The following is a 12,750-nucleotide window of genomic DNA, read 5'->3' as shown; positions in this document are numbered from 1 at the left end:
TGGCTTGGCCAACAGGGAACTGGCAGGCACATTTGCTTTGCACCTGCACGCTGGAGCAGGGAGGGGACACCCGGACCCACGTCACACACCAGGAAGGCACTAGGTGAGAGGGTCTTCCAGGGGGCCCCCTTTGTAGCAACCGCTCCCTACTGCTGGGAGACGGAAAGGAAGAAGCAGAGCCCAAGAGGGACAGCAGGACCCCGCCCTCTCAGAGCCACGCACTCACCGTCAGCTTCATCAGGGTGAGCAGGGCCTTCTTGGCGGCTCTGAAGATGGCGTCTGTCTCACCGCTGGTGCCAGTCTCATCTGAGAGACCCTCCGAGTAGTGGCAGACAGCAGAGGGGGTCTCTACCACCATCACACTTTTCTTGAACTTGAGAACAAACATACCGGTGGTCAGAAGGGCTGACTGGGGGAAAACGTGAGGTGCAACCTGCTGACCGACTGCAAATGCTGGGCAATGCCAGAGTGAGTGGGCACAGGGCAGAGCCCTGGAGGCAGAGGAGGAGATGTGGAACCCTACCTTGCCAGCCACGGAGTTCCTGGGGCGCTCCTCGGAGTGCAGCAGGACCCTGGCACGGTCGCACGCCATTCCCAGGTCTGAGGTGGCCCCGGTGGGAAGCCCTGCCAGCAGAGGGAACACTCAGCCTGCTGCCCTCTGATGCACAGACCCTGGGCACGGGCTCTGCACCCAGTGCCTGGGATATACAGCCTGGGTCTCTGGAGGGCAAGGCTGTGTCCCCAGCAAATCCTTTTATGACCTGCAACCAACTTTTTGGCCCAGCAAATCTGAAGGCCAAGTGTCATGGAATCTGACCTGGACTCTGACAAAGGACCCAAGCTGTCTCTGGGTCACACATGTCTGGATTTGAATTCGGTTCAGGCCACAACCTTATGTGCCATGATCTCAAACACCGAAATACCACAAGATCAAGATATTGCAAATATAAATCTTGAAAGAATAACTTAAAATCTTTTATTTAGAAGATATTTGTTGGGGCTGGCATTGTGGCACAGTGGCTTAAGTCACTGCTTGTGATATCAGCACCCCATACAAGTCCCAGCTGCTCCACTTCCAACCCAGCTTCCTGCTAAGGTGGCTGGGAAAGCAGTGGAAAATGGACCAAGTGCCTGGGCCCCTGTGCCCATGTGGGAGACCCAGATGGAGCTCCTGGCCTTGACCTGGCCCAGCCCTAACTGTTGCAGCCATCTGGGGGAGTAGACCAGCGATGGAAGGTCTCTCTGTCTCTGTTTCTCTCTCTGTTGCTCTGCCTTTCAAATAAATAAACATTTAAAAAAAAAAAAACACTTAAAAAAAAAAAAGAAGCCAAGAAAATCTAAAAAGAAAATTTAACTGAGAAAAAGTTATGGCAGGGTCAGACTGGGCGACTGCATAGAGGCAGCATGAGTGCCAGCGCTTGCCACCGTCAGATGGCTTGAGGTCTTGCATCGTGAGGAGCAGTGGGCAGGGCTGTCCTTGGAAGACTCCCGTGTTCACTGTCTATGCCACACTGCTCTTCAAAATTCCCCTGTGACTTGATAACACACCGACATGAGCATCCCCTGTACCTTGTCCACAGGTTGTGCTGTGTCACACAGAAGCCATTCCACACACACACCCCAGACAGGCACTAGATTCATCGGGGTGTGGTGACTGTACCTTGTGTTTCAATAAAACACAAAAAAGTAAAATATGTGAGCCAACCTCACTGACTAAACCCAGCCTCGAGCAGGCACAGACAGCTGACAGAAGAACTATATGTAAACTGCAAGTAGTTGGAATGCCTAGGTTTTAAGTTTTTTCATTTATTTATTTAAATTATTTGAGATACAGAGAGACAGAGACAAAGAACTCCCACGCAAAGTTCACTCCCCAAAGGCCCAAACAGCTAGGGCTTGGCCAGGCTGAAGCCAGCAGCCAGGAACTCAGTCCAGGTCTCACCTGTGGTCGGCAGGAAGCCAATTATTAAACCAACACCTGCTCTTCTCAGGTGCATATCAGCCGGAGGCTTGAATTGGAAGAAGAGCCAGGACTTACACCCAGGTAGCATCTTAACCACTAAGCCAAAATCTATTTTGTACCCCAATATCTATTCTAATAATAAAATCTAATCATATACCCAGTGGTTAAAAATACATGTATAAATTATATATTTAATATTTTAATTTATTAAATATTAAAAATTTAAAATTGATTTAATATTTCAACAGGATGCTGATACATAGTTTACAAAACTTAAAATGTTCAGTCTCTGATTTTTCCCAAAAACATGCCCTTTTTTTAAAAAAGATTTATTTATTTATTTGAGAGGCAGAAGCAGAGAGAGGGGGTGGGGGTGGGGAGCACATGGGCAGAAAATACTTTCAAGGGGCCGGTGTTGTGTTGCACTGGGTTAAGCTACCACCTACAATGCCGGCACCCCATATAGGCACCAGTTACTGTCCAGGCTGCTCCATTTCCAATCCAGCTTCCTGCTTATGTACCTGGGAAAAGCAGCAGAAGATGACTCAAGTGCTTGGGCCCCTGCACCCCATGGGAGACCTGGATGAAGCTCCTGGCTCCTGACTTTGGCCTGACCCAGCCCTGGCCGTTGCAGCCATCTGGGGAGTGAACCAGCAAATGGAAGGCCTCTCTCTATGTGTCTCTTCTTCTCTCTCTCTCTGTACTCTTTCAAATAAATAAATCTTTAAAAGAGAGAGAGAGACAGACAGACCAGGGGAGGATCTGAGGCAAAGGGGTGCTTGATGGAGGGCATGGGGTTTCTTCACTGGGGGATGAAATGTCCGGACGCAGGTGACAGCGAGCAACGCACAATTTTGCAGCTGTGTTGGAATGAGGCTATTTTATTTATTTTTAAAGATTTATTTATTTGAAAGGCACAGTTACAGAGAAAGAGAGAGCGAGTGAGCGAGCCAGGTCTTACATCTGCTGGTTCACTTCCCAAATGGCCACAAGGACCAGGGCTGGGCCAGGACAAAGCCAGGAGCCAGGAGCTTCCTCCAGGTCTCCCATGGGGTGCAGAGGCCCAAGCACTTGGGCCATCCTCTGCTGCTTTCCCAGGCGCATTAGCAGGGAGTTGGATGGAAGTGGAGCAGCCAAGGCAGGAACTGGTGCCCATATGGGATGCTGGTGCCACAAGCAACAGCTTTACCTACTTTTCCACATTGCTGGCCCTGGAATGAGGGCTTTGTAGGAGGGTGAAAACTAAGGTATTCAGGCCGGCGCTGTGGTTCAACAGGCTAATCCTCCGCCTTACGGCGCTGGCACACTGGGTTCTAGTCCCGGTTGGGGAGCCGGATTCTATCCCAGTTGCCCCTCTTCCAGGCCAGCTCTCTGCTATGGCCCGAGGAAGGCAGTGGAGGATGGCCCAAATGCTTGGGCCCTGCACCCCATGGGAGACCAGGAGAAGCACCTGGCTCCTGGCTTCGGATCAGCGCGATGCACCGGCCGCGGCGGCCATTGGAGGGTGAACCAACGGCAAAAAGGAAGACCTTTCTCTCTGTCTCTCTCTCTCTCACTATCCACCCTGCCTGTAAAAAAAAGAAAAGAAAATTAAGGTATGCAGATTTTATCTCAGGAAAGCAGCTAACTTGGGACTAGCACGGTGCAGTGGGTTCAACCACTTCTTGAGTCACCAGCATCCCATCCTGATTCCCAGCTGCTCCACCTTCAATCCAACCCCCGATACTGCACCTGGAAAGCAGATGATGGCCCTAGGAGACTATTCTTGCTCTCCCTCTCTGTCTGTCACTCTGCCTATTGTATAAATAAATAAATGTATAAAAATAAAGCCAACAAGCACTTACTTAAAAAAATTCATGTAGCTTCAGAAACCTGACACCTAAAAAAAGCACCAATAACAATGAAATGAAAGATTGTTGTGTAGTGGTGCAGGGTGAATTATCTCCATACAGAACAAGAAAAAGTGACCTTCTTCCCTCACAAATATACTTCCTACTGATGGACTTCAGGAGTGAACTTTGGGTGAGTGAATGATCTCAAAGTAGGAGATAAAACTGGGGCCAGTGCTGTGGCACAGCAGGTTAAGCTGCTGCCTATGATGCCAGCATCCCATATGGGTGATGGTTCAAGTCCCAGCTGCTCCACTTCTGATCCAGCTGCCTACTAATGCAACTGGGAAAGCAGCAGACAGAGTACCAGGCTTCCGGCTTCAGCCTGACCCAGGGCTGGCTCAGCCCCAGCTGCTGCGGTCATCTGGGGAGTGAACTAACGAATGGAAGATCTCTCTCTCTCTCTCTCTGCAACTCTTGACTGTCAAATAAATAAATAAATCTTTAAAAAATAAAAAAGGAGGATAAAACTAAGAGAAACAAAAAGTTTAGAGCAATACATTCATGACCCAGGAACGAGGAAAGAATAAGACCCAGACCACAGAGGCAGCAGAGGCGTCTGCAGCAGCTGATACTGACCAGGGATCTGAGAGCACCTGCAGGGGCTGAGAAGGGCCAGGAGCCATGCAGGACGAAGGGTAAAGTGAGAGGAACCCGGCTGCCCGGGGCCCAGCAGCCCAGCGTGGGTAGCACGCAGACACACAGAGTGCTTGCCACAAGCAGAGGAACGGCCAGGGCCCCTTGGGAAGGTGCGTCAGCCACAGTGAGGAAGGAGCCGACCAAAGTCACGGGGGAAGCGAGGAGCAGAGAATAAGGGTGAGCAGCAGGGAGGAGGGAGGGGCCACGCGGTACCCTGGGCGCAAAGTGGGCAATGGCTGAGGGGACGGGCTGAGCTTGTCACTGTGAGATGGGACCTGACCTAGGGAGGGGCCAGTGGTGGAGAGAGGAGAGGGAGGTGCTCAGACATAGGCCCAGGGCAGGGGGTGGGGGGTGCGGGGGAGACAGAAACCTGCAGACACAGGCCAGGCAGCATGGCTGACTTGCCCTGGGTGAAATGCCGTGGTATGGAGAGGAACCCTCAGGGCATTTAGGGCAGCACAACACGTGCCCTCACCAAGGCATCAACCCTGAGCAGAAGGCAGGCAGAGGCCCTACAGGGCCCATGGGCTGCCTCCCTCTATAATGGGACCATCCTCAGGGTACCCACCCCTAAGGCTGTTGCAGAAGATGACGCTGGGTGCCAGGGCAGCTCAACCCATTCCACACATGTACGGCCTATCAGCAATAGTGCTGGACAGCAACAAGAGTAATTACCTTGTGGGGCCAAAGGGTCACGGTCAGCTGCCAGGGACTTCCCGAGCTCCTCTGAGATCTCTTCATGGACAGAAGGTAGAGGGAAGGAGTGGCTCCTCTTCAGCAGAGGCCCATATGCTGCCAGACGGCTGCCTCCACGATCTACTAAGGAGAGAGAGTTGTGAGCCAACCTCAGTCCCCCACACTCTGTGTCCAACTCCAACTCACGGAGGGGGCAGCTCAAGGAACAGGGTCCCCCCAGCAGAACACAGTCTGCAAGTCTCCAGGCCCAGAGACAGCCTTCAACAGGGCCCTGTGCACCTGCAAACAGACCCTGACACGGCCATGCAGGCGACCTCAAAAGCCGCACCTGCCTGGCCTGCATTTTCCACCTGCCAGGTGAGTGATGAGCCAATGCTGGCCTAAGACTTGTCCTACTCTGCTTCCCTACCAGCCTGTGCCCCTCCTTGAGACCCCTCCCCCCAAGGCCTCCCTGAGCTGACTGCCCCAGCACCATGAGGTAAACTCCTACTCCAGGTCAAAGCTGACACTGTCCCTTTCTCAGTGGCATTGAGCTCACCAGGGACAGACAACACAAGGCTTCAGTGCTCCACCTGCCCCTCAGGTGAGACGAGTCTAAACTAGGCTTCCAGAGAGGGCCTTGCCTTGGCCAGCATACAGCACAGACGCTGTCCTCACCAGGACTCTCTGCTTGTCCAGAGCCCATTAACCTTCCCCAGCCTGGCCTCAGCTACAACCAGTCTGGCCAGCTGCTCTGTGCCAGGTATCTTCAGGACAGGCTCCTAGGCCCCATCACTCAACAGTGACCAGAAATGCAGGTCAGAGGTAGAAATGGTGAAATGATATATACTCCAGAGTACACTCTGGGAAAACCAGTTCAGCCAGAGAGCAGTGTTCAAGGTCACTGGAGTCCAGAGCTTCAGAGCTTCCTCCAAGGATGGCCTAGGGGTGCTGGGCTCTTGAGGCCCCTTGGATATAGGGTTCTGAGCACAAGTCAGTCTAGCTGGGTACCTATCTGCTTGTGCTGCATCACTTAGAACACTTTATGCTACAAATGCATACAAGGGCATATGTTCTCTGTGGCCACATAGGTCACTAGAGATAATCCAGGTACTGCAGGCCTCACTAGCAAGACCTTCTTGAGAGCTCAGAGTACTAGGGTCAATGCACAAGGCTAGGAACCTTCTTATGCAGGAATTCCCCCTGTGTCAAGCCCTGTGAGCAGCCTGAGGCAAACAGCTGCAGAGTGGAGGGCACAGCACCTGCGAGGTGACCAGGGTGCCAGGGAGGTGATGTGGGGGTGCACGATGAGATAACCTGAGCATGTGTGAGATGACCTGAGTATGTGAGGTGACCTGGGACATGTAAGGAGACCTGGGTATGTATGTGAGGAGACCTGAGTGTATGTGAGGTGACCTGAGTATGTATGTGAGGTGTTCTGGGGCACACGTGAGGTGACCTGAGTTATGTTAGGCGACCTGGGTGTGTATGTGAGGTGACCTAGGTGTGTATGTGAGGTGATCTAGGTGTGCATGTGAGGTGACCAGGGCATGGGAGGAGACCTAGGTGTATATGTGAAGTGACTTGGGTGTGTATGTGAGGTGACTTAGGTGTGTATGTGAGGTGATCTAGGTGTGTATGTGAGATGACCTGGGAGTATGTGAGGTGACCTAGGTGTGTATGTGAGGTTACCTGGGTGTATATATGAGGAGACCTGGGTGTATATGTGAGGTGACCTGGGTATGTATGTGAGGAGACCTGGGTGTATATGTGAGGCGACCAAGGTGTGTATGTGAGGAGACCTGGGTGTAGGTGAGGTAACCTAGTTGTGTATGTGAGGTGACCTAGGTGTGGTATGTGAAGTGACCTGGGTGTATGTGAGGACCTTGGTGTATGTGAGGTAACCTAGTTGTGTATGTGAAGTGACCTAGGTATGTATGTGAGGAGACCTAGGTGTGTATGTGAGGTGTTCTAGGTGTGTATGTGAGGAGACCTAGGTATGTATGTGAGGTGACCTAGGTGTATATGTGAGGTGACTGGGTGTATATGTGAGGACCTTGGTGTAGGTGAGGTAACCTAGGTGTGTATGTGAGGTGACCTGGGTGTGCATTTGAGGTGACCACAGCATGTGAGGAGACCTAGGTGTATATGAGGTGACCTGGGTATATATGTGAGGTGACCTGGGTGTATGTGAGGTGACCTGGGTGTGCATTTGAGGTGTCCAGGACATGTGAGGAGACCTAGGTGTATGTGAGGTGACCTAGGTATATGTGTGAGGTGACCTGGGTGTATGTGAGGTGTTCTAGGTGTGTATGTGAGGTGACTGGGTGTATGTGAGGTGACCTGGGTGTATGTGAGGTGTTCTAGGTGTGTATGTGAGGTGACCTGGGTGTATGTGAGGTGACCTGGGTGTGTACGTGAGGTGACCTGGGTATGTATGTGAGGTGACCTGGGTGTGCATTTGAGGTGTCCAGGACATGTGAGGAGACCTAGGTGTATGTGAGGTGACTGGGTGTATGTGAGGTGACCTGGGTGTATGTGAGGTGTTCTAGGTGTGTATGTGAGGTGACCTGGGTGTATGTGAGGTGATCTAGGTGTGTATGTGACGTGACCTGGGTATGTATGTGAGGTGACTGGGTGTATGTGAGGTGACCTGGGTATGTATGTGAGGTGACCTGGGTATGTATGTGAGGAGACTTGGGTGTATGTGAGGTGATCTAGGTGTGTATGTGAGGTGACCTGAGTGTATGTGAGGTGACTGGGTGTGTATGTGAGGTTACCTAGGTGTGTATGTGAGGTGAGCCAGGTATGTATGTGATGTGAGCTGGGTGCATGTGAGGTGACCTGGGTGTGTACGTGAGGTGACCTGAGTATGATGTGAGGTGAGCTGGGTGTATGTGAGGTGACCTGGGAGGTTCATGAGTCCACATGCAGCAGTGGATGGGAGAGGCCCTAGATCTGGCTTGAAGGTCAGCCTCCTTGGGTCTCGGTCTTACCTGAGTCACAGGACTCTCGCTCATCCAGGGCATGGAATATCTGCCTCTTGGCTTTCCCGGCAGACACGAGAGGTATGGCCTGGCTCTCCTAGGATGCAAAAACAACATCAGTTCTGCACCAGGACCTTCCCCGGTTCCCTCCACAAAGGTTCACCATTCTGAAGTGCAAAGTCCTCAAAGAGAACTTCAAAATAGCTTTCAGGGAATGCGAATAGACCAATAGTCAATTAGGAAATCTGGTTAGGTGAGAAAGGTCTGGCCGTGTTGAGGCATCACCATAGGCTCTGTCTGAAACACTCTACCATTGATAAAAACAAACTATCCATCGAGATGAAGACTGTCTTTCAGCACCTGACGATGACAAACCCTAAGACAGTGTCCAAACAGGGGGAGTGCCCAAGCAAGGCGAGAACACTGGCAACCAGCATGGTACCACGAGGGGTCATGGTCTCAGAGGAGGATCCAGCCCTAACTCATCAACTGCCACTTGCCTCAAGGCAAAGAAATAAACACCGACCACCTGTCACTCCCAAAGTACAAAGTCCTCATGGCCAACGACCAGGACAGCCAGAGCTGTGGCCGGTGCTGCTCTGCCCATCCTACCCACCCCCAGCAGTGGGGTGCCCTGTACCCACAGTCGCATACAAAGGCAGGGCTCCCGAGGTGGTGCCACACTCACAGGATTGAAGAGCTCGGTGGTCAGGCCCAGATGGTTGTGCAGAACCAGGAGGGTCACTCTCTGCAGACGCACCATGATGATCTGTAAGACGTCTGGGCAGTGAGCCACCCACAGGCTGTACAGCGGCCCCCTACACAGCACTGGGAGCGAGGCCCCACTCCCCAGACAAACCAAGCTCTCTTGGAGGATTCTCCCAGGGTGGAAAAACATCTTAGTCTCCACAACTCACTGTGGCAACAAAAGATGTGAACATCCAGTGAATGGGATGCAGTACAAATGGGAATTCTGCATTATTTTTGCAAGTTTTCTGTAAAGTTAAAATTAGAAGTCTACTAAAAATGTGAAAAATCTCTTGTGGGCAAGTGGGAGATCTGAATATCCCTTTGGGGTTATCAGTATTTGTTCTTAGTGTAAAATACTCATTACAAAGGCAAGCATGTAGCATAGCAGGGATGCCTGCATCCCATACTAGAGAGCCTGGTTCAAGTCACAGCTAGTCCATGTTTCCGAACCAGCTTCCTGCTACTGTGTCCAGGAAGGCAGTAGAAGGTGGTCCAAACACCTGGGCCCCTGACACCCATGTGGGAAACCAGAATGGAGTTCCCAGCCTTCGGCTTTGGCCTGGCCTAGGCCTGGCTGTTGTGAGAATTTGGGGAGTGAACCAGTGGCACTCTTGCTCTCGCGCTCTCTCTTCCACTTGCCTTTCTAATAAATAAATAAAATCTTTAAAAATAAATAAAATACATATTACAAATTTATTTTAAAAACAGCCTTGGGGGACCAGCGCTGTGGCGTAGCTGGTAAAGCTGCCGCCTGCACTGCTGGCATCCTATAAAGGCTCCGGTTCAAGTTCTGGCTACTCCACTTCTGATCCAGCTCTCTGCTGTGGCCTGGGAAAGCAGTAGAAGATGGCCCAAGTCCTTGGGCCCCTGCACCTGCATGGAGACCCAGAAGAAGCTCCTGGCTCCCGGCTTTGTATCAGCGCAGCTCCAGCCATTGTGGCCAAATGGAAAGTGAACCCAGTGGATGGAAGACACCTCTTTCTCTCTGCCTCTCCTTCTCTCTCTGTGTAACTCTTTTTTAAAAAAAGATTTTATTTATTTATTTGAGAGGTAGAGTTACAGACATGCGGGTGCAGGGGCCCAAGTACCTGGGCCATCTTCCACTGCTTTCCTAGACCATAGCAAAGAGCTGGATTGGAAGAGGAGCAGTTGGGACTAGAACTGGTGCCCACATGGGATGCTGGCACCGTAGGCGGAGGATTAACCTACACCATGGGGCCGGCCCCTAAATAAATAAACCTTAAAAAAAATCCAGCCTTGGAGCCAGCAGATGAAAGATCTTTCTCTCTCCTAACCCTTTTTGTTACCCTGCCTCTCAAATAAGTAAATAGGTCTTTACAAATAACTAAATTTAAAAAACAGTCTTATGGGGGCCAGCATTGTGGCACAGCAGGGTAAGCCACCACTTGTAATACTGGCATCCCACACTAGAGTGCTGGTCACATCTGGGTACTCTGTACTTCCAATTTAGCTTCCTGCTAATAAGCCTGGGAGGCAGGGAATGATGGCCCAAGTGCATGGGGCCCTGTGATTCACATGGGAGACCAGGAGGGTTTTGGGCTCCTGGCTTCAGCTTGGCCCCAATCTGGCTGTTGCCAAATGAGCAACTGGAAGATCTCTGTCTCTCTCTGCCTTTCACATAAATATATCTCTTTCTTAAAAAAAAAAAAAATAAAGCCTCAATTTATCCCATAGGCATCCAGAACCCCACATCAACAACAGTCAATTCACTGTTCTTCCAGATTCCTCTCCAGTGCTCTAAAACTCATAACTGACCACAAACCCCAACAGACCCCAGGTCCTGGGCCCAGGATGGCCCACAGCAGCCAGAAAAGTCAAGTGAAACACTGACCTACCTGCACCACCCTCACCAGGGTTTCGGGATATTTCTCAAAAATGCCTTGAAAAGCCACAGCTGGAAGCTGGAGGACGGTGGAAGGGGCAGCCGCACGGACAGAGACGGTTTTATATGGTACAGTGTGGCCCTGTAACAACAGATCCATCAGACTCACTTCCTGACCCTCCCAATACACACACACACACACAGCTCTAGGAATCACTAAGCTCCTCAGAAGTCCCTGGGGAGGCCCTGGCCTCGTCCCCACCCACATGTTCTGTGCTCCCTCCCAGGCCAGGCCAGCAAATAGCACTGCTGTTGGTGGAAACTGTACACAAAGCTTTATTGTCCCAGAGATGCACAGCCCAGGGCTGGCCAACAAAACATGGCGGGCAGCCCAGACTTGGCCCCATCAGACCTGCACAGTTACCTGTTCCTACCTGTCACTGAGAGTCACAGACCCCACTCCCAGGGTCCCCCCTGTCACAAGGGCATGCAACACAACAACCCACGAGGGCTTCCCAGAAGGCCACCGAGTCAGGAACTGCCACCGTCCAGTAGCCACCACCATAGTCAAGTCATTCATGTGACAGTGACCAGGAACTGACCAGAGCCGTGGCCAACAGCATGTATGGGTCACCAGCTGAGGGCCCAGCTCAGCAAGTGGACTTTGTGGACTGGGCTTCCCAGAGCTATGGGCAAAATCACCAAAGTCCCTACTAAATGGCTCTTGGTTTCTATCTTCTGGAGATTGGCAGGCACTTGAGAGAAGACTACTCTTTTTTTTTTTTTTTTTTAAGATTTTATTTATTCAGAGGCAGAGTTACAGAGAGAGGGAGAAACAGAGAGAAAAGTCTTCCATCCACTGGTTCAAATGCAACAGCCAGAGCTGGGCCGATCCGAAGCCAGGAGCCTCCACCAGGTCTCCCACACAGGTGCAGGGGCCCAGGCACTTGGGCCGTCTTCCATTGCTTTCCCAGGCCATAGCAGAGAGCTGGATTGAAAGAGGAGCAGCTGGGACACGAACCAGATGCTGGTGCTGCAGGCGGAGGCTTAACGACTGTGCCACAGCGCCAGCCCTGAACGCTATTCTGGTAAATTGAGCCATTACTCACCTGCAGTGACATCTGCCCTTTATGGTGCACACCTTAGAGTCTGGCTGCCACCGCAGAAACAGAACAGTGCCGCTGCAGATGTGCCCTTGTGTCCCTTCCTGTCTCCTTCCTTCTGCTGCCAGCTCCCCACAGCACTCACCTGCCTTCTGTGCCCACGGTTTTGTCCTTGTCAAAACGTCACACAAGCAGAATCAGATGCTCTTGAGAGTCACCCACGGAGCTGGGTGCTTTGCATTCCTGAGTGCGTGCCTGTTCAGAGACATCTGTTTACGTACACATTTGCCAGTGAAGGACACATGGGTAGATTCCAGTTTTGAGCAGTTATAAAGTTGCTATAAACACACACAGAAAAGTCTTACTGAGTACAGCTCTCCTTTCTCTTGCTAAATACCTATAGTGAGCCTCTGAGGCCACAGCACAGGTGTACTCCTAACTTCACAAAAGCTACCAACCACTCCACAGCTCTCACCAGCACCTGGTACATAATAAATTTGTCTGGTCCGTGTCTCCATAAGTTCCTGAGTGACAGAGGCATCTCTGCTACTCACTGTGGGCCCCTCGGACTACATTTGAGTTTATGCTAACATGACTTGTGGCAGCAAGGCCCAAGACAGTTTCCAGGAAGGGCAGGCCGTGTTCAGAGCCAGGGGACATCAGCTGAACCTCTCACCCCTGGGAAATAATCACCTGTCAGGGCTGTCAGTCATACATACACACGTTCCTGAGCTCTGCCCAGGAAGTCTCACACCAGAGACACTCCTAGACTCACCTGGGGCCTCTTCTGTTTGGTTCTGGTTTTTATCCTTAATTGTACACTTGTGCTTCCCAGATGTCTGAGTTGCTCAGAGAATTACTGGATCTGAGGTGGCCATGGGAGCCCCTGAACTTGGAGCCC

The 12,750-nt window shown here is 51.5% G+C and overlaps 1 protein-coding gene across 1 annotated transcript in view; it reads right to left on the bottom strand.

Moving 5' to 3' along the window:
* The window catches only part of PNPLA7 (patatin like phospholipase domain containing 7), an 87,603-nt gene that overhangs the window by 56,017 nt on the left and 18,836 nt on the right, over nt 1-12,750 (bottom strand). Inside the window, 6 exon segments of the mRNA XM_062207170.1 lie at nt 227-373; nt 524-624; nt 5,167-5,307; nt 8,163-8,250; nt 8,842-8,922; nt 10,760-10,888. Coding sequence (XP_062063154.1) covers nt 227-373; nt 524-624; nt 5,167-5,307; nt 8,163-8,250; nt 8,842-8,922; nt 10,760-10,888 — 687 coding nt within the window.

The sequence above is a fragment of the Lepus europaeus genome, chromosome 12, assembly GCF_033115175.1.
Source record: "Lepus europaeus isolate LE1 chromosome 12, mLepTim1.pri, whole genome shotgun sequence".
Classification (NCBI taxonomy): domain Eukaryota; kingdom Metazoa; phylum Chordata; class Mammalia; order Lagomorpha; family Leporidae; genus Lepus; species Lepus europaeus.
Note: the sequence above shows the minus strand (reverse complement) of the source record. Positions and strands in the feature narration are given on the sequence as shown.